This window comes from Heloderma suspectum, chromosome 2 (genome assembly GCF_057233095.1).
Source record: "Heloderma suspectum isolate Gila_16-S chromosome 2, 16-S_ref, whole genome shotgun sequence".
In the NCBI taxonomy this organism is placed as follows: domain Eukaryota; kingdom Metazoa; phylum Chordata; class Lepidosauria; order Squamata; family Helodermatidae; genus Heloderma; species Heloderma suspectum.
This window is the reverse complement of record NC_139459.1, coordinates 112,796,547-112,822,101: the sequence shown is the minus strand read 5'-3', so window position 1 is coordinate 112,822,101 and position 25,555 is coordinate 112,796,547. Positions and strand designations below refer to the sequence as shown.

General features: G+C 42.7%; 1 protein-coding gene across 1 annotated transcript in view; it reads left to right on the top strand.

Moving 5' to 3' along the window:
- The window catches only part of BNC2 (basonuclin zinc finger protein 2), a 380,730-nt gene that overhangs the window by 220,310 nt on the left and 134,865 nt on the right, over positions 1–25,555 (top strand). The window contains exon 4 of the mRNA XM_084832130.1: positions 13,588–13,823. Within this exon, the coding sequence (XP_084688256.1) occupies positions 13,588–13,823 (236 nt within the window). The remainder of the gene's footprint in view (positions 1–13,587; positions 13,824–25,555) is intronic.

The window sequence follows — 25,555 nt, the reverse complement described above, 5'->3', positions numbered from 1 at the left end:
TTGTCCCAAACCCCATCCCATGAATAAATAAATAATAATTTAGGGAATACAAAATATATTGGATGGCTTTTGCAAGGCTTCTGTGTTCTACACATTTAAGAGTTTAGGTAGCTTGTTCCATTTATTAACGATTCACAAAATATCTAGCTGCTGGTTATTTTAACAAATGCAAATATGTTACCTTTGTGTCCCAGATCTGTCTATATTGCAATTAGTAATGTTGGGGAAGCACCATATGTAGTAGAGTAATACTTTTTGCCAGTTTCTTTGTTTACCCCAATGAGAACTACACAAATTATATAAAAATATAGTTTTTTCATGTCACCATAATCTGGGTGGTTTGTTATGTACAGCTCATACATATCACTTCCTAGCCATTCAACTTGAGATGTCTATATATTGCCTGGCTACTTGAGATGGTAGCTAGAGCAGAAAGGGTGTCAGGATGGAACCCAGGCTCCCTGGTTACGTTTCATATTCAGAAGGAGCAAGAAGAAGCCCAGTTGAGACAAAAGAGGAGGAGGAAATTCCCATGACTCCAGGAATCAGGGATGAATCTTCCCAGGAGCTTATCGAACAGGAGGCTCCGGTTCTCCGCTCCCCCCCCCCTGTGGAACAGCCTTTGTCAGAACGAGAGCGAACACCAGAATTGACATATCCCGGCGCTATGCAGGTGGAGTTGAATGGAGGTGGGAGGTGGTCCGCCCGCTTGGAGCCAGTCTGCTTGCATGGCTGCATGTCAGAAGTTGGGTCAAGAGGACCCTCCCTGAAGGAGGATCCCTGTAAAGAGATCTAATTAGCTGTCGGGCATGGTGGGAAACTATTCATTTAGTAGATGGGTAGCTGCCTTGCTTTGTTTAGCTAATTTAGGCATAGAGGACAGCTCTTAGCTTATACAGGCGCTAGAGCTGTGAAGACATGTTTAAACTGAATAAAGACTTTGTGGATTGCACGTTGACTCTGTTGCCTCACTACTCAGTGGGAGGGTTTGGAACCTTGACAAAAGGCAGGGGGAGACAAAAACAATAAGCAGACTGGGGAAGGAAAGGTGGCAGTTTCCCCTCTGGTTTAAATCAAAAGGCAGGTCCCTTCATACTACACTGATCTATTAAGGAACTGGCTACTAAGCTCAGAGGGAAAAGGCAAGCTTGTGTGAAGACACTAGTGTCATTGGAGCAGCTCAAAAGATGAGAGCACTCAGCTCAGAAGGTTTGGGGCACATAGCCTGATTCCCTCCCCTCCACAATGCCCATGCCTGGAGGTGTTTGCCCATTACTAACTATAAGGTATGGAGGGACCAATTCTCTGTGGATCAACGGTCACCTCCGAGCCTGGGGGCAACGACCTATCCAGTGCAGCACTGGAGGGGTGGTGAGGAGCGGATCACCTCCTCGCTTCCCCTACCCTGCTTTTGCGGCTAGACAACTGATTTCAGCTGTCTAGCTGCAGGACCTCAGAGCGTGGGAAGCAGTGGCTGGATGACACATAGGAAGTGTCGTACCAGCACTTATGATCTCCCTGCCCTGGCATGCCCCCAAGAATGCCCCATTTTCCCTGCTTCTCGCTGCTCTTACGAGTGCAGAGCACGGGTCCAATCCACGCTGCCTGTTAGGCGGGACGGGAGGGATGGGGGGTAGGTTCTCTGGGAACCAACCAATCCTATGGCCATCTAGCCACAAACTAGTGGCCATAGGATTGTGCCCTAAGGGATTTAGTGGAGAAGGGTAGTGAAGAATCCACTGGCAGTGATTGACTGAGCTGTCCTAGTGCCACATGGGGCAGGATAGGTGGGCAGATCCCTGGCTGCCTTTTGACTGAGATGTTCATGGGGAGGGCCCATAGAAGTAGTATGAAAGGACAAGGCCCTCAATGGCCGTATGTCAAGGAAGAGAGGAGGGCTAGGACAAGTGACTCATAATAACGAGTGGCCTAGAGCAGCCATCCCCAACCTTTTTGGCGCCGGGGATCAGTCTCGTGGAAGACAATTTTTCCACAGACTAGGGGGGTGAGGTTCCTGCTGGCGGACTTCCAGCTGCTGGGACGCAAATGGCGTCTGCATAGCGGACGCTATTTGCGTCCCTGTTCTTTGCAGTAATCGGCTACATAAATATTTACCTAGCCTATTACTTGAAGAACAGGGATGCAAATGGTGTCCCAGCAGCCAGAGCTGGCCGGCAGCTCCGCAGACTCGCCGCAGAGCGGAGCTGGCCAGGGCCAGCGAGGTTTCTGGAGGGGGGGAGGGATGGATCACCGCCCCCCCCCCCGCAGACCCAAGGTGAGGGGGGTTTTGCACACCCCTGTGATCCAGTTGCTAACAGGCCACAGACTGGTCCTGGTCCACAGCCTGGTGGTTGGGGACCCCTGGTCTAGAGGAACAAGAAAACCAGGGGAAAGATATGAGAAGAGAAGGAAAGATGGGGGGAGGGGGGAGAACAGAGAGGAGAGATACACGTGACTGGATACTGAGAGGTGAGAAATATTAAATATAGTGTGATACTTTATCTTATGGATAATGGATGCTTGAACACTAGAGTCCTTTAGCACTGTTGAGGTATTGCTTTTTTGCAATTAGCTGGAAGCAGAATTAAAACAGAGGTTCCACATAGCATTGGACTAGCAATGCCTTTTCTCATGGCCAATATCTTTCTATAATGTTTACTCACAAGTAAATTCCATTTAGCAAAGGTCATTGGCAACTTCAGATAAAAGGTTATTGCTTGCAGGTTCAGCTCGTTTTATTGCTTCCTATTGATCCTGACTGGAGGATTAGTGAGTAATTTCTAGTGCAGGGCCTAGCAATTTTCAGTACTTTTGGGAAGTGGAGTAAAAACGCCCCCCTCAAAGATTGGATTAATCTTCATAGGGGTGAAACTGAAGAACTTTCAGGTGGGGTAGGTTACCTTTAAAGACAAGATGGCTATGGTTTCTTTCTGTCTTTTTTTTAAACAAGGAAAAAAAGTTTTGCCACTACTTCAGACATCAGCTTGGCTGCTCTTCAATCTCCTTTTGAAATTTGGGACAAAATGCTCCATAGGAATGATGCTACAATATAATGTTGTTCGCAGGGACATTCTTGAGGGGGGTAAAGGATGAGGTAGCCATCTTTGCTCCCCAAGAATGCCTCTGGGGACAATGCTGCATCGTTCTGATCAGGCCTTTTCATTCAGGATTTCAAAGTGAATGCTGCCGGGCTGCTGAGGGCAGCGAAGCCACTGCTTGAAGTGGTGGTAAAACTTACTTTTTCCCCTTGTTAAGGAAACAAAACAAAACCCCTCTACTGCCTCATCTTTAAAGGTAAATCCTTTTGTCCCCACAAAAGCATTGTCCCCACACAAAAGTTCTTCCATTTTGCCCACCACAGAAAAATTGTCCGTATTCCCAGCACACAAACTTTCTTAAGAGATGAATGGATCCATAAAAATGGGAAGGGGATAATTTCCCTTGAATAACCTCTCTGTGAATTGCTTGATGTCCTGCAGTTCCTGCAAAAAAAAAAAAATGGAGAGTGTTAATTACTGTTCCTTCATTGGGGGTTAGTTACGGATTTCCTCTCATTTTTCTTTATTTAATTGCAAAATAGTGCTACTTTGTTATTAAAACAAACAAAATGAGAGTAAATCACTAATTAAAGACACCTCCCTACCCGGAAGTCAACAACTTGGAAACAACGTTATCTGCGTGCTCCGTAAAAAGTGTGTGAATGAAGAGTAGCAGTTCCACAGAGCAGGGCTAGTGTGGAAACCCCCAGTGACAGGTCTACATCTATGTTGTACTGCATTATATTTAATATACTTGGGCCTCACTCTTCTTCCAAGGAACTAAGAGATTCTTGTGTATGTCCTCAGGTCTTTCATCCAGGCAGCCTACAGGGCCAGATCTCTGCGGAAGTTTGTGTGTGTTAGGTAAGGATGGATGAAACTGTTCCAGTTTCTACAACTGTTGAACCTTTTTGGAGCACAACTTCATTCTGCCCCATTTCTGCGTCAGTTTGCACAATTTTGGGGGGGGTAAAATGTCCTCACAAAAATTCATATCATTTTATATGCATTTCTCCCAATATAACATTGTTATATGCATTTCTACAAATGTATGCATTTTTGTTTGCATTTTCCAAATGTATGCATCAGCAGAATTCCATAGAAAAACGCATACATTAGTAGAAATGTGTACAAAAATGCATACATTAGTAGAAATGTGTACAAAACTGCATACATTTTTGCATTTTTCTATGCATTTCTCCTAATGTATACATCGTTGTGCACTTTTTTTTTGGATTGGAGAATTTGGAGAAGTGTGAAAACGGAAGGATAATTGCATCCCTGTTAGTGTATTAGTTTGGAAAGTGCAAATTAGGTTGGTTCATATTAAAATGCAAACCAAATTTCTCCTACATCTCTAGTGTTAGGGAATGTATATACTAAAATGTGAATGTATATACTAAAGAAAACATATGGGTGCTTTAAAAGTGACAGCAGCACATAAGAATTTAAAGCACTTTTTCTAGCCTTGGGTGAGTGGTGAAGGAGAGAATCCACAAGTCACATGCTGACCTGGTGTGCTTTCTAATTGCACTTCAGCACAAAATGGGGAATATGGAAATGTTGACACAACCCTCCTCCCTGCAGTTCCCTATGCTTACATTGAAAATCCAGTCGTGTGGAGAACTAGATGGCTAGGACTGCCACGTTATTTACATTGTAGACTGTAAGGGGGCAGGCAAAAAGTCCCCAAAGATCAGTTTGTCACATGGGCCATATGGTGCATTCCTTGCCATATCCCCCTCTGAAATACCATGTGTTCATTTTCATCTGAAGAATTAAGTCTTCAAGCTATGGCAGCTTCCATATGAGGTGTTAACTGTGGAACGACCGTGTCTACTTCATTCACATCTTACAGGTGGTCCAAACAATGCCATAATCCAATTGTAACTGTCATATATTTTCCCAGCTGTTATTTCATATTTTTTCCCTAGCAGGGAAAATCTGACTTTAAAAATAAAAAGAGTAGAACAGCAAACAATTGGTCAAAGCTACAGCAAATGGGCTGCTCCCAACTCCAGTCCAATATTTCTGCCAGCCCTGCCCTTTTATACCTGGCAGCCAGGACAGGTAGTTTCAGACTGATTGGCAGAAGCTGCAGCAAGCAAGGCCCTTTCAGACACAACCTGCTCCCAGTGCCGCAGATCGGGAAAACAGCTCAGTCATCACCACAGGGGTGGATGTTCTTTATCGCTCCTTTGCTGTGTTTTCATGAGATGTGTGGTTTTGAGACGTGCCATGGGGTTGGGGGTGGCTGAGCCCTATGAGCATGCCTGTTCCTTTCCATACCTTTGCCATTACCTTTCAGGTGACACTGACATGCCATCATAGGAATGTCTTTATTTTTATGTTGAACTTGTAATAATAAAGGCGGGCAGGCAGGAATCCCCATCAGTCACAGAGGCTCTGTTTTCTTCTCTTTTCTTTAAACAACCTTAGCTCATGTATGTGTGTATGAGTGTGTAAGCAGAGATGGTCCTGTAGCAGCCCTGAGCTTTTACAGAAGGTGGGGAAAGCCATTCTCCAGGGGCTGGAGAAGTGAGAGGAGAATCCTGTTCACACTGAGCCACAGGTAAGCAGGAAGACCTCTCACTGTTTTTGCAGGCTTTTCCTCAACTCAGTCCCACTGCAGAGTCAAATCCTGAAACTCTCCCACCTCACCAGCTCAACACCACTCCGCACCACGCCAAATCAGGTCCTGGATTTTTAAATCAGGTTTTAATCAGGCCCTGGGTTTTTCTTATTCTTGATTGTTTGAAATGGTTTAGGTGTGTGTGTGCGTGCACACTGCCTGTTTATATGTTTGTATGTAAATGTTTTTTTAATAGTATATATGATGTATTTTTAATAGTTTCTAATCTTTGTAAACTTCCCAGAGAGCTTTGACCGTTGGGTGGTATAGAAGTGGAATGAATTAATGACACATCTTTCTCCAGCCTCCAGAGCAACTGGGAGTACGGAGGAAGACGGCTCTTGCAGTTTGGAGACAGTGTCACTGTTCACACCACACACTAACCTGTACTCAATGGCTGAGTGTGGGTTGTTGCTGAACCATGGTTAGCGTGTTGTCTGAAGCCAGGACATTTTCCTTAGGGTGTCTTGTTAATCCTGCAGTCTGACTTGTTAACCACCCTGAACAACCCAACAACAAACCATGGGTTCTCAAGGTGGCTCATTTGAGAAAAATAAGTCACACTGCAGGGTTAACAAGCCACCCTGTGGAAAATGTTATGGATTCAGACAACATGCTAACCCATGGTTCAAGAAAGAACAAAGAAAGATTGTTCAGCAACAATCCACACTCAGGGGGTGCGTATGGGTTGTTGCTGAACCATAGATTGTTTGTTAAACCATGGGTTAGTGTGTTGTCTGAACCCAGGACATTTTCCACAGGGTGGCTTGTTAACCCTGCAGTGTAGATTAGCATGTTGTGCGAACCCAGTCAGTGGCTGATGGAGTAAAGCTCCTGTCCTTCACTTTTTCTATTTCTTTCACCCAAGTACTATAGGGTTGTTGTTATTGTTGTTTTTTTTTAAAAAAAAACTCCCTCCTGTTGTACAATTACGGTATTTTTTTAAAAATGTGTGAGGTCAAGCCTGTGATAGGTGGGAATTCACGACACATGTGCTGCTGCATGCCCTGCCCACCACTCCATAGACCTGGTGCGAGTCGCTCAGAGAAGGCTGTAATCTTAAGCACACTTTCCAGGGCAGGGGTGGGGAACGTGTAGCCTTCCAGATGTTGTGGACTGCAACTTCCATAAACCCTAGTCAGCACAGCCAGTAGTAACAGATGATGCAAGGGTTCCAATCCAACAACAGCTGGAGGGCCACACGTTTTTATTTATTTATTTATATATTTATTTATTGCATTTATACCCCGCCTTTTTTCCTCTTGCGAGGAACCCAAGGCAGCTTACATTATCCACCTCCTCTCCATTTTATCCTCACAACAACAACCCTGTGAGATGGGTTGGGCTGAGAGTCTGTGACTGGCCCAAAGTCACCCAGTGAGCTTCCATGGCCAAGTGGGGACTAGAACCCGGATCTCCCAGCTCCTAGTCCAACACTCTCTGCCACTACACCACACTGGCTCTCATTCCACATCCCTGTTCCAAGGAGAGGCGCTTTGGAGAGGCATTTGTCTGGGTAGAGGGGGTGGAGGGGTGGTGGTGTTTTGTTTGTATTAAAAATGCTAATTATCCCTCTTGGTAGAGTGGATCCCACAAACTAGGGTTGTTGTTTTTTTTTTAATTTTAAGCAAAGAGAAAGAAGTAGCTGGTGCTAATCTGCTTGACTTGGCATTAGTGTGTGCTTTTTCTCCCTCCACCCCCCACCCACCCAATTTTTGTTGCTAATTTTCAATCTCCTTGTGAGCAAAAGAACCTCCTCTGCAGGGAGCAGGGAAGGAAGGGAATGGCCTGTCCCCCAGAGGAGGAAGATCCAATTGTAGCAGCAGCAGCCACCCTGGAGGACTGCAAGAACGATTACAACAGCTGAGATTGTTTAGCTTACAAAAAAGAAGGGTAAAGGGAGTCATGATAGAGGTGTACAAATTATGCATGGTGTGGAGAAAGTGGGTAGGGGGACACTAGAACTCAGGGTCACCCCATGAAGGTGATTGGTGGGAGATTCAGGATGGATAAAAGGACGGACTTTTTGACACAACATATAGTTAAACTGTGGAATTCACTTCCACAAAAATTACTGATGGCCACCACTTTGGATGGCTTTAAAAGGGGGTTGGACAAATTCCTGGAGGAGAAGGCTATCAATGGCTACTAGTCCTGATGGCTATCTGCTACCTCCCATATCAGAGGTCTATACCACCAGTTACTGGGGAACATGGGCAGGAGGGTGCTGTTGCACTCGTATTCTGCTTGTGGTTTCCTTGTCGACCTCTGGTCGGCCACTGTGTGAACAGAATGCTGGACTAGATGGACCCTTAGTCTGATCCAGCATGGCTCTTCTTATGTTCTTAATAGGGATGAATGGATTACTTGCTGTCTGTTCCACAGTCTTTTCCGCTGGGGGGGAGGAGGCGATCCATCCCCCCCCCCCCCCAGAATCCTCTGGAGCGGCTCCACAGCCAGAAGATTTCGCAGAGCCGCACTCTGGCTCCATTGCTCTGGTGATACTGTAATGGCGGCCGCCATTACCATTTCTCTGTGAGGGATACAGCTGCAAATGATGTAGCGGACGCCACTTGCATCCATAAAGCGCTGTTGTTTTTTTTTCCTAATTGCAGCTGTAATTAGGTAAAAATGGCTGCAATTAGGTAAAAACACCGCTTTATGGCCACAAGTGGCGTCCACTACGTCATTTGCAGCTGTATTCCTCATTGAGAAACGGTAATGGCGGCCACTATTACAGTATCAACAGAGCAACAGAGCCGGAGTTCCGTTCCGCAGGAAATCCTTGGGAGGCGGAGGTGAGTGATTCCGGAGGCTGGATTCCAAAGAATCCAGCCTCATTTGAGTTCACGGCGGAATTCTCTGCCATCCCTAGTTCTTAATGCAAGGCAATCAACTGGGATTTCTAACAGGCTGGGCCAACCAGATATTAGGGAGAGAGGCTGGAGAGGAGTCTAGAGGAGCAGTGATAGAAACTTGTTTTAAAAATGAAAGACTGAATGGCAAGTAGTGCTGCCTAGGTGAATCGTACTGTCCCCTTCCCAACCCATAGGGCTGTGTAACGGCCACTAAGATGAACAGAGTGTTGCATGAATTCTGCATGTATCTTACAGTGGAAAAAGAGTTTCAGGTACTGTCTGTCTAGAAGTGCCCAAGGGTCTACATACATGTTTGTAGTGGATTACAGATGAATGAATGGACCGACTTACAGCTTTTATAGCAGATACACTTAATCATTTTATATAAGCAATCCACCTACTAATTACTGAACAAAGTGATGTTCCTGTGCAATGCCTGGATCAGCCATTAGCAATAGTTAGGGATGGATGGATCACTCTGCATCTGCCCCGCATGATGCTCGCCAAGCCCCCAGCACTTCCCCGACCCAGGCAAGCAGCACAGGGCAAGCTGCTGGGAGGTTCGCGGGGTGCTTGGCAGCAGCGTGCAGGCATCCGCTCCCTCACGAAGCACCATTTCCCACTCAAATGGCTGCTCATTCTTTTCCCATCTACGCAAATGGGGGCCTTGAATGGGCAGTATCTGCAACATTACAGGCATCTATCCTCATCGAGTGAAATGGCAATCGAGGAAGGAGTGGATGACCATGCACTTGTATGGCACAGTGCGCGCCGAGCCAGGCAAGCGCTGAAGCTTGTGGACTGGCGCTTGGGGGAGGCAAGCTAGCAATTTATCACCAGGCTTCGCACCCCAACCGGGTGCCCGCGTCATCCCTAGCAATAGTCAGTGCCAGCTCCAGGCTTTGGAGGGCCTTTGGACAAGACACTCTCAATGGGCCCCCTCCCTCAGTAAGTCTCCCTTCTCACCACCATTGTCACTAGCTGCTATTGCTCCTCAGCCTCTTTCTCATCATTGCTACCAGTTGCTTATGTGACTGTTAGATCCATTGAACAAGTAGGCAGTGGCATCTACTGCTCCACTTTCTCACCACCCCCATTGTCTGGGCCGTAGCAAGAGGCAAGTGAAGAAGCAGGTTGCAATAGTGAAAAGGAGGAGCAAGTCCAGGGGACTCTTGTCAGTAGGCCACTGCTGTGGTGTGGGCCCTCGCCAGGTGCCTGACTATTCCTACCCTTGACACCATGCCTAGCAATAGTTAGGAAGCTTTGCTTAAAAATTAGATTGGGTGCCCCCTATCAAATATCCATAGTGGGTTTGATGTGCCTTTGACAAAATTCAGTTTCCTTTGGGTAGACATGCTGACACAACTGTCAGATTATACTGTCACATCCTCTGGACTTCAACTCCCAGCATTCTTGACCATTGGCTATGGTGGCCGAATTTTATGGGAGTTGAAGTCCAAAACTTCTGGAGGGCACCAGGTTGGGGAAGACTGACCTAAATAGTTGCTATTGAATGTATTTATGTATATAGATACAGATATCGGACGATGTCCAACGTTCCCCATCAAACTTCCCCTCTCCCCACCCCTTCCCAACCAAATCTGGGGCTGCAGGGGGAGGGGGAATCCATTCCACCAGTGGTGTCCATTCCACTGGCAAACCGATACCATTGTATTTCACCCATACATACCGATGTAGATATATGTCATACAACAGCAGCTATTTATAATCTATATCATTTTTGCTACCCGCTATGTAGTTATAAATGGAGATCACATACTTCAATCATAAATAGCTTTAAAAGTTTATTTTTTCAGCTAAACCCAAGATCCCTAACAGATCTTCACTTTCCCTAAATCACACCTCAAGCTTATGGTTATGCAAAACAATCCCTTAATTTAAAAAGTGTGCTGGATAATGAATCCAGAATGAAGAATGAACATTTGTTCAAGGAACTTTTCCAAAACCCAGCTTTTTCCAATACTAAATATTTTCCATCACTGATTAAGCCCTTGTGCAGATGTAATGTTCTTGGGCAAGAGATCGGGATCATGCTGTAGACTCACTCTACCTTCTCCCTGCTCCGTGAATTCCGCTCTCCCTTCAGTGGTTTCCCTTAAGAACATAAGAACCATACTGGATCAGAACTAACCATTTAGTCCAGCATCCTGTTCCCACAGTGACCAACCATCGGCCTGTAGGAAATCCACAAGCAGGGCATGAATACAATAGAATGGTTCCACTCATGTTCCCCAGGAAGCCCACAGCCTATGATATTGGAGGTAGCATGTAGCCATCAGAACTAGTAGCTATAGATATTATCTTCCATTAATTTGTCCAATCCCCTTTTAAAGCCATCCAAATTTGTGGCCATTAGCCCATTACTACATCTTGTGAATTCCATAGTTTAACTGTGCCGTAGCTGTTGTTTGACTTTCTGTCTTTATTGGTGTGAACTGTGTATGGTTAACGCTAACTAAGATTATTCATGTAACCAGAGTTTGAAACAAGGATTTGAAGTCCACTTGCAAATCCTCATTACAAGGAAATTTGATGAGATTAACTGTGATTAGTGCAAAGGCAGATGTAACGCTAAACCATGATAAAAGCAAATTATGTAAGCGAGAGGACAGCACACTCCCAATATCCTAACTATAATTGGAAGATTGGGAATGTTATGTGGCATGGAACCTAAGCCTTTTTTTCATCTAGTCTTCAAAATTTATAAATATTCGGACTTATTGCATCGGTATAGCTATATATTGTAGCAGTGCTACAATTTCTATCTGTATTGAAACTGTGTTGCTCTTTCTGGTCCTTACTAGTGATGGGGTTGACTTGTAAATTTATACAAATAAAATTATTAATTGTGAGTGTCTGGCAGAATACCACCTTCCATATTTCTGCAGTCTGAATGCTCTGACTGAGAGACAGAGGACTTCAATCCCCAATCTTGCTAATCCCTTATCTTTTGTGAACTTTAAATTAATTTTTTTAAAACCTATTTATTCAAGGTTGACTAAACTGCTAGAATAGGAAAGATCAGACAAATCAGTAGCAAGAAATGAAGTATGAGGAAACCAGAACTCTTTGACAAAGTATCCCTGGGGGCAAGCATGCTGAATGAAACCAGCAGGGAAATGATAAGGGCATTTACGCTGTGGATATAAGAAAGCAATTTATCAAGAGTACACGAACTCTCCAGTGACCACAAGCAAAGAAGATACCAAAGTACGTGAGGAGGAAGAGGACCCCCTACAACATTATTTTAAAGGCTGACAAAATTCTGTGTGTGTGTGTGTGTGTGTTGTATGTGCGCGCCATACAACAAGTTTCTTGCCTTAAACATTAAGAAGCATTAATGATTCCTGTTCCTTATGAAAGAAACTTTATAGTTCTGAAGGAACAGTGTTCTCATCAGAAAATGCATATGGCCTGTGATGTATTTTCTTGTGGCCCCCTGTCCCTCTCTCTCTGTTTCTACCCTCCTGGTACTTTGTTTGCTGCTTGACTGTGGCAGGTGGTGGTAGATTTAAGTCCCTTCCCATGATATGAAAGTTCCTGCATGGTAGTAACTTGTATATAGCAAGTTAATGAATCCCACAGATACCTCATTTGTGTGATGAGTGAACCTACATCATTTGTGTGATGAGTGAAACTACGTTGTACACATGGCAGGAATCCTTGATTGCTGATGGCTTCCCACTGTGTGTATATGTGATGAAATAGGTATGTATGCATTTCTGAAAAATGATAACACATAGGTTCCTATATGAAAGTGTAGAGTCTGGCTATTTAGAGTTTGTGTTTGTATGACAAAGAGTGGAAGAGTACTACAGCAGAAGATCCAAGTCAGTTTTGGAATTGCTGGAGGGAAAAGGGAAAACAGCAGGACATGATTATGAGGATCTGTTGTTGCATAGGTGTTTAGTGATGTCAGTTTTCTGGAAAATTTGAAATCAGTTTCCTATGAAATTAGGAAATTTGCATCAGAAAATTTTGAGTTTACATTGGAAAATTTTCTGATGCCAGCCTTCCCCAACCTGGTGCCCTTCAGATCTTTTGGACTTCAAGTTCCATCAGCCCAAGCCAGCATGGCTGATGACTGGGAATGCTGGGAATTGTAGTTCAAAACATCTGAAAGGTACCAGGTTGGGGGAGGCTGCCCTAGAAATCGATCTAATTTAACATGTTTTGTTTACTTGTATTTAGTGAACAAAAAAACTAAAAGAAGTACCCATGTTAATTTTTTGTTCCAATACACCACATGTATTTGACCTGAAATATTTGAAGAAAAATATTTTTATACTATGTATAAAAGCGCATTTAATGTGATTAAATGTTATATTGTGTAGGCATTTTTATTGGAATACTTATACAAATTTAATGACATTAGCATTGTTTAAAATTAACGGGGGGGGGGGGAGGAGGTACTGAAAACCATCAATACACTGATAAATGTCAGCAACCCAAAGAACTGTGCATGATATGCTGACAACCACACATCCACAGCTTTGACACTGCCAAGCTTCCCAGTGCTGTATTTTCAATTAACATCCATTCATTGTTACTTACTAATGAATGTAGGAAATGGAAAAATTTCTGTGGAAAAATAAAGCCGTGGAAACTTTTCTGCCCTACATCACTGGGTGTGTGATTGATTGAGTTCATATGTAAGTTTATCTCTAACACTAACTTTTTTATTACACTTGATTGACAATTTCTCAGTGAATACCACTGTTGTAGAAGTATGTTTCTACCTCTTTTAATGACAGTGGTGTTTGGCCATAAATATTGTTTTAAAAAGAGGTCACATTAAAATAGATATACACATATTTATATCTAGCAGATACTTCATACCCGTGATGTAATGCTCCCATGTATGTTTGTTAAACACCTTGTCTTCAGAGTCATGGCAATGTCCTGTGTGTGCTTTTTAGTTGTAACCCACACTGAACCCTATGCACAGAAAGCCATATTATACCATTTCATGTTAGACTAAATTTAATTTCTTCTTCTCATCTCTCAACTCTCTGTCTCCCCCCAACCCCTTTCTCAGCTTTGGACAAGCTTAGCACTCAGCATCTGTACCATCCAACGCAAGTGGAGATTGTACAGTCCAACGTTGTGTTTGACATCAGCAGCTTGATGCTGTACGGTACTCAGGCTGTGCCAGTGAGACTGAAGATATTGCTAGACCGACTCTTCAGTGTATTGAAACAGGAAGAAGTGCTGCATATCCTACATGGTTTGGGCTGGACACTTCGGGACTATGTTCGGGGCTACATCCTTCAGGTAGGAACTAGTCTAGTGCATAAATTAACTGGTTAATGACTCCTGACTCTGGCATAAAATAACATGACCTCCTAACTTTTTCTCTTTCTTGTAGTTTAAGATGTATTAGATGTGTTGCCTGTAACTAGGAGTGAGGGAAAGGGGAAGTGATGCTACTGAGAGCTTGACCATTCTCAGTGCTATGGAAAGTGCACCATATCCTTCTTGTATATCTTTGTAGCAGGGCTGGGATTTGGTAATATGACTTATAAACACTTGATAGACTCCTGCGGATCTCAGTATTGCCATATTAAACAAGTAAGGTTTCAATTCCACATAGTGTGAATTTGAAATAAATATTATTAAAAATGAAAATAATTAGGAGAAAAAAATCACATGATTTATAAGTCCATATATGAAGATTTTCCACCCTTGAGGGTAGGGATTTCAGGACAGGAATGTTGGGAAAGTAAGGATATAGATTTTTTTTAAACACAGCATGTTCATCAGCTGTAGTTTGCCATCTGCAATATTAATACAAATAATGCCAAATCTGTATTAATTGTATTCCATTAGGAGGGGTAGGCAACTTGTGACCCTCTAGATGCTTGGCCTATAACTCCCACGATCCCTCAGCATTGGCTGTGTTGGCTAAATCTGATGGGAATTGTAGACCAAAAAATCTGGAGGGCCACAAGTTGCCCACTCCAGCATTAGAATACGCAGGCTAAATGTGCCTTTCTAGCTCATGATATAAGTTCAGTGTAGTTACTGGTGCTGAAAGGCATTCCTAGCATTGTAATCTGTTGCTATGATGATGTATGAATGGCAACCCTTATATAGGTATGTATGTATGTATGTATTGCCTTTCTTTACCAGCCAATAGCTGAAGCTAAATCTTTGAAGCAAGATTTAGGCTGCAATCCTATACACGCTTGCCTGAAATTAAGTCCCATTGAACTTTTGAGTAGACATGCATGAGACTGCATTGTTAAAGCCCTACTGCTATACTTTGTGATGTAAAGTGCAAGAAACATGAGCTTTTTCCAAATAGTTAAGCTTCTTTGCAGTATACATATACCTAGAAATGTCATATGTTCAATGCAACCCTATACACATCTATTCAGAACTAAGCCCTATTGAAGTCAATGGGATTTACTCCCAGGTAAGTGTATATAGGATTGCAACCTAAAGTGAATAGTTAAGGTAAACCAAGAAAATTATATCTATAACTATCTCTTTGTGACTGCAGAAATAACCTCCTGTGTTTGAACAATGGCTGTGTTTGAATGTAATGCTAAATGATAGTTTAGTGTTATGAGAATGAGTCTAGCTTTCCCTTGGGCTCGTGCTCTTTCCACACATCTCTCCTCCTCCAGAGGAGATTGGAAGCTTCCACTTCTGTTTTAGATTAACTGCAGGTGAGCGTATCATCCGAATTCTAAACTATGATACATCTTAAGAATGGTTATTGAAAACAACCCAGCATCATAAGCTCTGGGTTTAGTGTTATATCTGAACCAGCCCAAACAGTCAGCGCTACCTCAGTTGCAGTCAGCTTGTTCTTTTAACATTGGAAGAGGAACTTGCATATGCCAGCTGTAGATGCAGGTAGAAACTCCCCACCGAATGTTGCAGGAACTTCTGCCATCTGAAGACCAAAGTGACTGAAGCCACTTTTAGCAGTGTAATCCTATTCCTGTTTACTGAGAAGGAAGTCCATCTGTGTTGACTGGGGCTTTCACACTAGTGAAAGTATTAGTATTGCAGCCTGAGAAACCCTGATTAAAACAGCATAATGGCTGGGTTTGTAGATGTTTCTGAATTGACATTTCTGTATATAATTGTCTGTAATACCCCTGTTCTACTGCTAAGGATCACTGCATGAAGCATACCAGCCTCCGCATTATACATTGCTGAGGGCTCTTCTACTTGCTGTATGTTGACTTCTGAAGCAAGGCCTGTTAGTAAATGTTACTAAATGAGTTTGAGTTACAGCAATTCTGTGATAGATACAACCAGGAATATTGTGTGTTTGAACATGCTGTTAGGCATTCTAGTGCTTTTTTTTTTTTTTTAAGGAAACATTGATAATCAGTGTATATTTAGATAGGCAATAAGGGTAGGAAAGAAGCAGTGCATTAGCATTTTATGTTCATGTACATGTATTCACATGCCTGTGCACTAGAGTCAGGATGCATGGGCTCCCTGGAGATGCAGGGAAAGTCATGCAAACTCTAGTTCATGTATACACTCACCACCATTTTTTTTTTTAAGCCCTATCTCAAAATGTCAAGACATGGGCAGTGGTTACGAAGAACAGGTACCCGAAGATAGGGACTCACTTCTCCATACTACATCCTTTTGATCTGTGGAAGGAGAAGCTGTGCTTTGTTACACAAAATCTGCAGTATTTCATTTTGGATTTCTACCATAGTTGTTACGACCTGTTGTAAGCTCTGGAACAATTCAGTCTTACATATTCCAAGGCTGTGATCTTAAGTACAAGTCTCACTGAAATCAGTCAAATGTAATCTTCAGGGTGCTAGCTTCATAGTGAATAACAAATGTTAGATTTGTTCTAATAATCTTCTAATTAACTGCTTTCCTTTTCTCTCCTTATTCTTCACACCCCGTTTCTTAACTCTGGACAAGCTGAGACAATAATATAAAATCTTGTAAACATATTGGTGGTAAGGGTGGGGCTTGCTAGAACTTTATTAATTTGCTCATAAGGATTTAAAGCATTACAGGTGCCTAAATGTAAAATTTTAATCCACTGTAAAGATTGTCACTGATTTTTCCCCCTCTCTGAAAATATGGATCTGTGCCTTCACATATGCTTTAGATTCAGGCATATGCCTTGTGCTTACAGATGTACATTTCTCTCTTAAATGATGCCATGTGTGCTTATGCATTAAAGTGAAAATTCCTAGGGTCTGAATAATGTTGTTTAAAAGGTGAGTAAAAAGGCTAGTATCCCGATAAGTAGATTGGGTTCCTACATAGAGCTTTAAAATGCATTTGTTTTCAAGGGCACAGTGAAAAACAGTTAAACCATTCAACATCTAAGACTAGATTCTGTAACTCCTTCATGGTAAAGAAACACTTGTTGTAATAAGTGTTGTAGAAAAAATAGGCCAGTGTCTGCTTTCTTAATTATCTGTTGGAATTACTGTATACTAGCAGGAATGATTTGTAACGGAACTTATTCCAGACAGGTGGCCGTGTTAGTCTGTTGCATTAAATCCAACAAATGCTCTTGTGGCGTTTTGAAGACTAACAAACCTATTGTGGCACAAGTTTTCATGGGGCAGAGGCTACGATTCAAAGAAGCATGTTCTAGCCCATGACTGGCAGTAGGGTTAAGTGACAATAGATTTTGGCGTCTTTAAGATGCTACAGACTCTGTTCTTCCTTTTCCATAGAGCTTTACAACAGCATCACATGAATCTTCCTTGAATTCATTCTCGAATGCCGCTGTAACTTTTAAAGCCTGACCACAATGTGAGCACACATGGGTCTTTACCATGTAAGGTCTTTACCACCAGCCATGGTCTGGTTTCACAGTCAGATGGCAAGGACCCAAGTGAGTTGGTTTGGCCATTTGTTGGCAAACTTATTAAAGCTACAGCTGCACCATCGGATGCATCCACAGATGAACAGCTCCCACAATTCTGTGGCAATGTCTAAAAGGCCTCTTATGTATACAGGATTGTAAACAGCTACATCATGAGCCCCATAGCTGATGGTATAAAACTCCATAATACACGATTAAAGGTCAACTTACCTGACTAAAGTTCAAATTATACTGTAGCCTTCAAGGCTTCAATATGGTTATTATGGTCAACAATAGCGTACTGAATATTCACTCCGTTAAAGGAAAATAATTATTGAGGCAAGTTAGAACAGCTGTTAGAAGTCTTACCACATATTGACTTGGTTAGAAGTTGGCTATAGACTGTATTGCATGGAGGAATAGGTGAGTGACCTAGACAAGTATGCCTACTACTTGGGTTCTCTAATTTTATGTGTATGTAATTTAGGCAGCAGAGTATAACTAGTGTAGGTGTGTGTGTAGAAACGTGGGAAATAATATACTGAGCCAGCTCCAAAAGAATATTCACTAGCCAACTTTTAAGTTCATTTGTTCTCTGAATAAATGCAACATGTGTGTTGTGGAGGAAGAGGATGTAAATAAACAAATTATATCATTTCACAGTACCATAGCAATATAAATTTGTATCTACAATGAAGACTAATTAGTGCTTTTAATGGTACATTTGCATTTTCACCAACCTCACATTTCTGTAAAAGATAAGAATGTTGCAAACCTGAATTGGCTTGACATGAGAAGAGCCAAGGGCCCAGCATCCTATATTTAACAGGGACTAGCCAGATCCTTCCTGGATGCCCCCAAACAAGGCATCAAAGCAATATCCCTACCCTGTTGTTTGCACCCTTGCAAATTCGGAGGCAGGCTTCCTTCAGACATGGCGATGCCATTTAGCTATCATGGCTAAGGACTGCTGATAGACCTTCTTGATCCTTGAATATGTCTAAGTCCCACTGAAAGCCATCTAAGACAATAGCCATCACCACATCTTGGGGCAGTGACTCCCAACAGTTAATTATGCATGATGTGAAGGAGTACTTTCTACCCTGAATCTACTACGACCAATCATTAGGTGCCTAGCTTCTAATATTTTGAAAAGGGCACTTTGCTTTAAGAAGCTGAGATGTGAATAGATCTTTTGGCACATGCTCATCCTTTTGTGCAAGTGTATGGACAAACCAGGAATCCAGATCAGGATTTTTATCCAGATCAGGAAACTATGATTAACAGCTTTGGAACAAGCCAGAATATTAAGCCAACATCAAACCATGGTTTAATATCCTGAATTGTTCCAGTGCTGTTAACCATGGTATCCTGGTTTGGACGAGATGGGAAAGAATAGTTAATAGAAGACTTTCTGGTTTGTTCAAGGAGCAACAGGACTAGTTAGTGTTGCCAGTTTGCACTACAAAAGTGTTAATTTCTATGTCAAGATAAAGCCAACTTGGAGCAGAATTAAGCTCCCAGGATAAATGTATTCCTAGGGTCCAATGCAGTGCTTTGTAGGTGTATTTTTTTGTTCACCCAGGAATGTACAGAAAAATGATACAAAAACAGGGGAAAAAAACCCTACTCCAGTTCTCTTGAAGTAGTATTACCACATAAAAATGAAATTTATGATACAGGCAAAATGCAAAATTATTTTCCCTCCCTTATTTTGGATAGTTTCTGGGGATAGAATGGACCTTTAGGCATTTGATAGTTTTACTTCCTTATTCATTTCAATAGGGGTAAATTAGTCCCCTAATAGATTAGTAAGTTAAAGGTGGTTTTTTTTTTTAATGAAAAGGGAAGGGGGAGATGAAACACCACAGGACAATTCTGACCCAAGAAATGTTGAGGAGTACAGTGAAGTATGAAGTTGCTGAGGTTTGCTAAATTTTTAAACAAATACTTCCAGCAGTTGCTGCTATTCACAGCAACCCCACTGGTATAGGAGGTTAAAAACCAAACTGTAAAGCTATTCACATGCCAAGACCAGAGTATTTTGCAGCAGCTGATGAAAAATCACAAACCCGTAGAACATAACAAGGAATATCTAATACTCCCTTTTTCTACTATAGGTGTGACTGAGGCCATAAAGAGTTACAAGACAAACAAAACCATAAATGTATGTAAGCAAAGGGGGAGTTGATTTCAGACCTTTTAAGAATATGTTCAACTTAATAAATTTTGTTTAATCATTCATGTCTATGTGAATTTGGGTTAATTTAAAAACAACTGATAAGTATTCCTGTCAGGGATGAGTCCAAGCCCCATGAGGTGTCTGACTGCTCCAATTCAGAATCAGAGTTGGAACAGCTAGATCAGAGCCCAGGGCAGGAACTTTCCCAGAGTCCCAAGGTGCTGGGAGAGATTCCTCCCAAGGCCTTGACAAACAGGCCTCGCTGCCTCCCCCCCCCACCACCGTAAGAACTCAAGTTTCCAAGGAGGAGGCGGAAGAGGGGAATGGCTTGAGAGACACTATGGAGCGTCGCAAGGCAAAGCAGGAAAAGTTAGGGATAGGGCTTAGATGTTCCGCCAGTATAGCCGCTCTTAGAAGCCAACAAGGGAGGGGCATCACTGTGAAACAAGTTTGGCTGTGAGGTCCGTGGGCAAACTGTCCACAATTTCACTACCCTCCAGTTCATCTCTATTTGGAGCTCTCAGATTAGTCGTTCAAAGCCTGGGGCAGTCTGAGAGCTTCCTTGAATCTGCATTTGTAGAAAGATTAGTCTTTAGCAAAATAAAGTCGTAATAGCCTGAAGCATTGATTCTCTGTGGTGTTGATTGCAAAGGGGAGGACGATCAATTCATGACAATTCCACTGTAAAACTATTATTTGGAAGATAGCCTGATTCTGTCCTTGATGGTTTGCTCTGGAGAATCACCAGTTCTAAGTAGAGTTAGTTATGAGATAACACTTGTAGGAAGAGTCACCTGACTCTGGAAGGACATGTCTAATAGACTGTAATTTGGGTATTGTAACCACTCTCTAAAATGCAGAGGTACAGCAGGATTCATACACACCCTGGTTGTCTGCTGGCTAACAGGGACTTCATGGTACTGCTGCAGGCTGTGATATGTGTAAGGCAGACTGTGCGACAGTTTCCTATGTATTCTACAGCACCCAGGTGGGTGCATTATGGAAAGGGCCATCTGGACATGCTGCAAGAAAATCTGACTCCGTTAGTATCGAGTATGTGGGAGGTGGAAAAAGCCGATACGCACTGCCTTCATATGAAAGCCTTTGCATGTGAAACCCAATATAGCCGTAGAAGACAAAGGGTAATAACTACATTTCATTTCTGAGCATTTAAGATATATATGATAGGGTGCCTAATATGATAGGGCACCATGATGTTTAGTGAGTATTTGAATGGACTTGGACTTTTTTTCCAACTTGGTCACCTACTCATCTGAATTCTTGAAAATAGGGACTTTTTTGTGCATGTCAATGACACTGGCTTTAGGCCATGAATCCCCAGAAGACCACAGAGACTTAAAGAAAACTATGGAAGGCCTCAGAGAATCAGACTTGCCATCTATCTAGCATCCATTGATTTGGTGCTTTTTCTTGGAAATCTAAGGGATCTCAGGGGGAGGGGGATGTTTCCCTTGGAATCTTTCAATGAGATGCTAGTGCCTGTCCTGTGCAATAACAAGGAATAACAGTGAAGTGTGAATGACTCTTATTAGAAGGGCTAAATGCCATTAACACTTATTATTGCCTTGAAGGCAGCCAGAAGTACAGTGCTGAGAATAGCAAGAACTGAAACTCTGGCTTGTAATGCCAAATACATTAAAACCCCGTATAGACAGATTAAAAGTATTAAAACATATAGTTAAAAACACACTAATTGTTTGAAAACTTATGAAATTTGTTTTTCATTTCCCTTTTTGAAAAGCCTCCTCTATTTACAATGAACTCTGTAACTTTATCTTGAAATCTGTATGTAGCTCACCATTCCCAACACTTATAATATTATTCCCAATAATTAACAATTTGGCATTAGAAGGCTCCTTTCACCAATATTTGTAACGTGCCATAGTAAAAAAAAGCAAAAAACAAAACAAAAAGAGCCACCGATCATTTTTAATTGACAAATTCTGAAGGACCTGAGCATAAAATAATTGTCAGATTCTAAAATTAGAGGGCTCTCCCCAACCAACACACACACACACTTTATAACAGAAGAAAATGTATGCACCATAGAATCGTAATCTTGTTTCTGCAGGAAGGGTGTATCTGTGTGGTTGTGTGTCTGTGTGTGTGTGTGTGTGTGTGTTTTACAGGGGCTAAGTAAAATTTGGCCTGTCCAGCAGGAAATCTCTTTTTTGCAAGTGGAAATATTAAGGCAGCAAAAATGCAGGCTAATGGTGTGGTAATCATGAGACAGACATGGCCACATCACGCAACCACTCAGACATTATATAGGCCATCCCATTCCCTAATGAGACTTGGTACCTTCAGCCTAGGATTACTTATTGTAGATTACTACAATTTCCAGAGGGATAAAAAACAGAGCAATTTCTCAGTGGCATGTAGTAATTCATTTAGATGCATGTACACTGAAAATTGGCTGATGTGGCTAAACGTAAAATAATTCCAGGTGGGAGGAAAAAGTTCATTTACAACAGTCCAGAAAGATGGTCATTTTTAAAGGTTTTATTGTCTTAATGTATGTTTATATTTTAATTCAGTAGATGGGGAAAAAAGAGAGGAGGACTCTGTTTATATTAGTGTTCTAGTCCTACATGATTACTCTCATGTTTGTTGTGTTTCATAGTAATTGATATGAGTAGTTTGTGCTGCTTTTTACTTGTTGACATTATGAATGAATCACTCTATAGCCTTTTTGTACATATTCAATCATAAGTCTGTTCTGTCCAATTTCTGCATCATTCTACAATTTTAAAAAAACTGCACAAAAATGTGTATTTATTTTTGTACACAACTTTTCCTATCATACACATTTTTGTATGCAACTTTCCCAAATATATGCATTTTTGTATGCTGCTTTTTAGCCAAGAACTGCATTGCAAAATTCAGACAAGTGCGAAATGCAAAGCTGTCCGAAGGCTGACTGCATTCTGGTCTGCATATTAGTCCAGGAAGTGCAAATTAGATCAGTCAAAAATATGGATCAAACATAATTCTCCCCTGCCCCTTTTATGATGTTTTAATTTTTTATTTCATGTTTGTCATACTGAGAACATTTTTGCTATAGAGTGACTCATAAATGTAATAAAACAAATAAATAAGTGACAAGTGGAAAAATACGAAGTCTTCAGAGAAGGGCAGCATGTCAAGATGGGTGTGGGAACAATGGTCTCCCTTTGTATGAACTTTTGACCTTAGGAGCACTCCTATCTGGTTGTTACTAGGAAGAAAGCTGTCATCTTTCTTTGCCTCCAGCTTGCTGCAAGCCAGGATTGCACCTGGCTTAGGGAGAGAGGAAAGAGCAGTGGCAAAGTGCCTGACTCATCTACACAAAGTGATATGGCCTGTTCATGGGTGATGAACTTAAATGTGGGGGGCATGAAGGGGCATGGGTAATAGAAAGGCTAGCCATTGGCCCTGAGAACGTTCCCAGAAAGTGCTGAGGAAGAGGGACCATCGTAGTGCTCCCCCCCGTTCCGCATCTGTGGAATGCCCTTCTGCCTGGTGTCTTCACTGTATACATTTAGACTTCAGGTTAAGACTCTTCCAGCAGGCATTTCATCTTTAATCTGTTGCTCTGATTTACTGCTGCCTTTTTAATGTTTTAAATTTTTTAGGGTGCAATCCTACGGGATTTCTGCCTGATCCGTTTTTCCTTTTCTTGACATTTTCAGCTGATGCACGTAATGATCGCACAGGTCTGTAGCGGGGAAGGTGATCTGCCAGGTAACCTGGTCCCAAGCTGTTCAGGGCGTTATACGCCAATAACAAGACCTGTACTTGGCTTGGTAACTAATAGGTAGCCAGTGCAGTGGCTTCAATATCAGTCTAATATGTGCACGGCCAGGAATTCTGCTCAGCATCCTGGCTGCCGCATTCTGCACTAGCTGCAGCTTCTGGACCAAGCCCAAGGTTGGACCCACATAAAGCGCATTATAGTAATCTAAATGTGAGGTTACCAATACATGGACTACTGTAGCCAGACTATCCCTCCCCAAGACATACCAACCGGAGTTGGTAATAGGTGCTCCTCACCACAGAAGCCAGTTGGGCCTCTAATGATAATGATGCATCGAGGGGCACACCCAAACTATCTATCTATTCTTTCTGAGGATTGCAACCCCATTTAGAGCAGGCAAACTCCACAATTCCCATATCTGGGAACCACCCACCCATACAGTCTCCATCTTGTCAGGTTTCAGTCTCAGTTTGTTGGCCCTCCTCCAACCCATCACTGCATCCAGGCACTGGTTCAGAACATGCACAGCCTCTCCTGCTTCAGATGTTACAGAGAAATAAGAGCTGGGTATCATCAGCCCCAGAATTCCCAATGGCTGCCTCCAGCAGCTTCATATAGATGTTAAATAGCATGGTGAACCCTGTGGGACCCCACACTATAATTGCCAGGGAGCTCTGGCCCAGTACCCCAATGCTACTTTCTGGAACGATCCCAACAAGTAGGAGCAGAACCACTGTAGCACAGTGCCTCCAGTTCCCAACTCACAGAGACGATCCAAAGGAATACTATGGTCAACAGTATCAGAAGCCACTGAGAGTTCAAGCAGGATCAACATAGTCACACTCCCTCTGTCTCTCTCCCACAAGAGGTCATCCATCAAGGCAACCAAAGCCAATGGGTTGAGATAATAGTATCCAATAAAGTCTGCAGTTGTCCAGCCACCACCATCTCAAGCACCTTGCCCAGAAAAGGGGTATTAGTGACTGGGCAGTAGTTGGTATAAACCCCCTGATCCAGGGAAGGCTTTTTCAGGAACGGTTGCATCACCGCCTCCTTCAAGGCAGTAGTCACCATTCCACTACACAAAGACACATTCATCACTTCCGGACATATCCATCCACTCAGCCAACCTCTCCCAGCTAGCTCAAATAAGCCAGGATGAGCAACGGTCAAGAAAGCCAGTTGTAGGCCGAACAGTTACAAGTGTCTTGCCTGCATCCTCAGGCCTCAAAACTTAAACTGATCCCATACACTGGAACCAGACAGTGCACTGGACACCTCACCAGATATTGTACTATATTTGAATCCCAACAACTGTCTCTTGCCTTTGTAGTACTGGGGGTGGGTGCAAAAATGAACCACAACACTACTATATATTTATTTTAGTACATTTATTATAAGCATTTCGTATTCTCCTCTTCAGCCTGGAGGCTCTCAGAGCAGCTAACAATAATTTTAAAAACACAATAAAGCAGCAATAAAAACAAAACAAATAAACAAACAAACAGAACAGAACAGCCAGGATACGCTAGTGACAGATAGGTTAAACCACAACCCAATGCTAAAACATCTAAAAGGTCTGGACGAATAAAAAGACTCTGAAAAGATATTAAACTCAGCACCAGATGAGCCTGTCTGGGGACAGCATTACACAACTGAAAAAGCGCCATCTTGGAATACGATGCGCTTTACCTCTGAAGGAGAGTCTCTGAAGATTAATTTAGTCTCCATGGAAGAAGATGGTCCCCATGGTACACTAGTAGCAGGCTGTATTGGGCTTTAAAGGTTAAAATCAGCACTTTGAATTGGGGCTGGAAATGAGCCAGGAGCCAGTGTGGTTTCATTTTTAAGACAGGCGAGATACAGTTGACTGTGGGAAAGGGAGGAGGAGTGTGAGCTACTGCAGTTGGGGGGAGCACGTGGAGCTGTCATTGCTGTCGGGGGGGGGCGTGCTGCTGCCTCCCTCCCTCTCTTCCCCCACCACCCACCTTCCCTTCAATACCTTGCTCTGATGGGTCCTTCCTGAGAGTGAGCTGTTGGCAAGGAGGTGGTCCTGGAAGTGGTCCCTAGAGAGCCTGTCTGCCTGATACCTCACTTTATGGAGTCCTAAGAACATAAGAAGAGGGTCCATCCAGTCCAGCATTCTGTTCACATGGTGGCCAACCAGCTGTCGACCTGGAAACCACAGGCAGGATGCGAGTGCAACAGCACCCTTCCGAGCAAGGCATCGGGTAGGCAGCGCTGTGGGGGGCGGG